At 30.3% G+C, this 3276-nt stretch overlaps 1 protein-coding gene across 3 annotated transcripts in view; it reads left to right on the top strand.

Moving 5' to 3' along the window:
- LOC106873345 (uncharacterized) overlaps nucleotides 1–3276 on the top strand; it is a 253626-nt gene that overhangs the window by 54481 nt on the left and 195869 nt on the right. For 2 of the 3 annotated variants that reach the window (XM_014920673.2, XM_014920674.2), the window contains exon 1: nucleotides 257–345. The exons of the other annotated variant lie outside the window; for it this stretch is intronic. In XM_014920673.2, coding sequence (XP_014776159.2) covers nucleotides 285–345 — 61 coding nt within the window. In that variant the 5' untranslated portion in view covers nucleotides 257–284. Of the gene's footprint in view, nucleotides 1–256; nucleotides 346–3276 lie in introns of those variants that run through there. 3 annotated transcript variants of the gene reach the window in all.

The raw sequence follows: 3276 nt of genomic DNA, 5'->3' as shown, positions 1-3276 counted from the left end.
ATATATATATATACATACACAGATATTTTTATATATGTGTGTATGTGTTTATATTTGTGTGTGTATTTGCATATATATATATATATATATATATATATGTATATATATATATATATATTCATATATATATTTATATATGTATTTGTGTGAGTACCTGTGTGTACATGTACGTATGTATCTGTATGACTATGTGTGCCTTATCTATTTGTCACCGTTGTATCTTCTTTTACTCCACCTGGTGTCTAAAAAAATATACACCCTATGATGTATAGTTATGTTTTCTGATGATGGATTCCAAGCACATTGCAGTCTGTTTAATTCTAATCTCACTTCCTAGTATTATAGGTATGTATATATATACATATATATTTACTCTCATACATACGTACATCATATATAATATTTATGTGTGTACATATTTATATATATATAAATACTAACATATACATATACACACACATACATATATATTTGTGTGTGTATGTACATATTTATAATACTATACCTTCTATGAATGTATCTATTTCTCTGTCTGTCTGTCTATCTGTATGTATGCATGTATGTAGGCATGTAGGCATGTATGTATGTATGTATACAAATGTGTGAATTCATATATGTGTGTACAATCTTCTTGTGTACTGCCTTTTTCCTTCCTGCCCTCTTTTAATTGTAATATCAGTGGTCACAGTGGATCGGTGGTGATAGATCCAGCTGGCCAGAGTTGATGTAGAGTCACGAGATTAGGCCCTTTGTAGTACATAGTGCAGATAGAGGGAGGCGATGAATAAATTATATTTATGTGTAATTAATGTATGTGGATGGATGGACTGATACACACACACACACACACACACATACATACATAGCCATCTAAGAATCCATAAGTCAGAAAAGATATGCACTTTATTTGTCAAAAGAGTTGGTATGCACTGTTTCTTTTTATTATGCAGGTCAATAAAATCAAAACTCCTTGTCCAATTTTCTTGAAATTTTTACGGGATATGCAGCATTATATATCCCATGTCTCGTATACTTTTTGTCTACATTGGTGTACATTTAAAGCAGAAATGAAGAAAAACACATTTATTGGGTGTTTCTTTTTATTGTGCAAGTTGACAAAAATTATATAAACTACATGTAATGTGATTTACATATAGAACAATACATAACCAACCAGACCATTAATATATACGTATATCTTCCATCATATAATTATATTTACAAACAATTATGTATATAATCTACATCTTTATATAGCCTCCTTTACCATCTATAACTTTAAATATTATCTCATCAATTGATTTTGTCAATTTCTCAATGATTTCACTTTTAATATAACTTGCAGCAGTTTTTACTGCTTCTCATAGTAAATCCTTGTTTGGGTATTGTTTACCATTAGGATATACATCTTTTTTAATAACTGACTACAAATTTTCTGTTGGGTTTAGATCCAGAGATCTAATTCCAGTGTCTTATATTCTTTGAAACCTTTCTTAGCTAAATGGTTACTAATTAGTTTGGCAGAGTGTGAAGGGGCATTATCATGCATAAATATGCTCTTTAACTTGAAACTTCATGATATTGACTTGTACCAATGGAAGAAGTTGTTATCTAGAAACTTGCAATAATTTTCAGCATTTATTTTGACTCTATCTGCAACCTTAAATGGACCTATAATGTCTCCTCCAACTATACCAGCCTAAAACATGATTTCTCTACCACCCTGCTGTCTTCTTAATCGCATTGGTTGACTTTTCCCATGTAACACCCAGCCTCTTGCTCATCCATCATGTCCATCTAATGTTGCTCTCTACTCGTCAGTAAAAATTACATTTGTAAAGTCTGTCTTCATATATCTTTTTGCCCACGTCATTCTTTTTTTCTTTGTCTACTTTATTTAAAGGAGGCAATTTTACGAAATTTATGACTTTATCTATTTCTCTTAGTGTTATTGTGCAACGGTTTTTTCCTTTGTATGTTAGAGATTCCTGCTTCTTCAAAGATTTGTTTGCTGATTAACCCACTTTTCTTGCATATAATTCTTTTGAGTTTTCTCTTATCTTTATTTGTGGTGTTCTTGAAACCCGTTTTCTTCCTTATTCTTACTTTCTCAATGTTTTGTACCTGCTTTTTTTTTTGTTCTGTGATCTCTATTTAGCTTTTTAGAAATTACAATTGTTGTATCCCCTTCTCCCAGTAGTTTCACTATTTCTTTCTTCTCCTTTGATGTTATATCTTTACTTCGACCCTTTTCTATATTCCCTGTATCTGAAATTAAGAAACATTTTAAAATCACATATCACATAGGGGAAAGCAGTATCTTGTTAACTTGCATAATAAAAAGAAATATCCTAAAAACATGTTTTTCTTCATTTTGCTTTAAATGTACACTGATTTAGATGAAAAGTACACAAGATATAGGATACATAATCCTACATATCCCATAAAAATTTTAAGAAAATTAGGCAAGGGGTTTTGATTTTAGTGAGGAATGATTGACCTGCATAATAAAAGGAAACAGTGTATTAATCGAAGTGTACAGTATTATATCTGTTATGGATATATATTATTGTACTTTTTGATTAATATATATATCCGTATCTATAAAAGCCAAGATGTGTGTGTGTGTACGTGAATATAATTTATGCATGTCCACAAATTAGCACGCATGTCGCTCCAATTTTAGGAGGACATTCGTCATGACCCTATCTGCATTTTCGTCAACTTTTTCTCTCAGAGGCACCCGCGTATAACTGTGAAAATCGATTTTCAACCATAACTTTTAACAATTTTCATTTTCAAGTTGGAGAAAAACCTATTGTTTACAAACAGGAGTTAAGTCCCCTCCTAGCGACGCGCACGTTCTTAAGACTTTTGTTGCTTTTTTTTTCCAGCGAGGAAAAAAGTGTTTTGTTGATATACAGGCAACACAGACACATACGAACATGTATGCGTACAAAAAATATGTATGCAATTGGTGTACATACGTGCGTGTGTGTATGTGTGTGTGTGTGTTGCCCATATATATATATATATATATAATATTATTAGGGACAAAATTACAGGTAAAAAACTCAATTAAAATCAATTTATTAAAAACTAAAATTAAATTGAGCCTTATAGATAAAGTATATATAAAATATATATAGTTTTAGGGAAAATAACCAATTTTCAAGAACTCATCGATGAAAATCCACTATCACATATAGAAAAATTAATAATTAAAAGCACAATAAATGAGTATAATATAAAGTAAAGTAAATATCATAAGATAAA

The sequence above is a fragment of the Octopus bimaculoides genome, chromosome 28 (genome assembly GCF_001194135.2).
Source record: "Octopus bimaculoides isolate UCB-OBI-ISO-001 chromosome 28, ASM119413v2, whole genome shotgun sequence".
Taxonomy (NCBI): Eukaryota; Metazoa; Mollusca; class Cephalopoda; order Octopoda; family Octopodidae; genus Octopus; species Octopus bimaculoides.
This window is presented reverse-complemented; position numbering and strand designations above follow the sequence as displayed.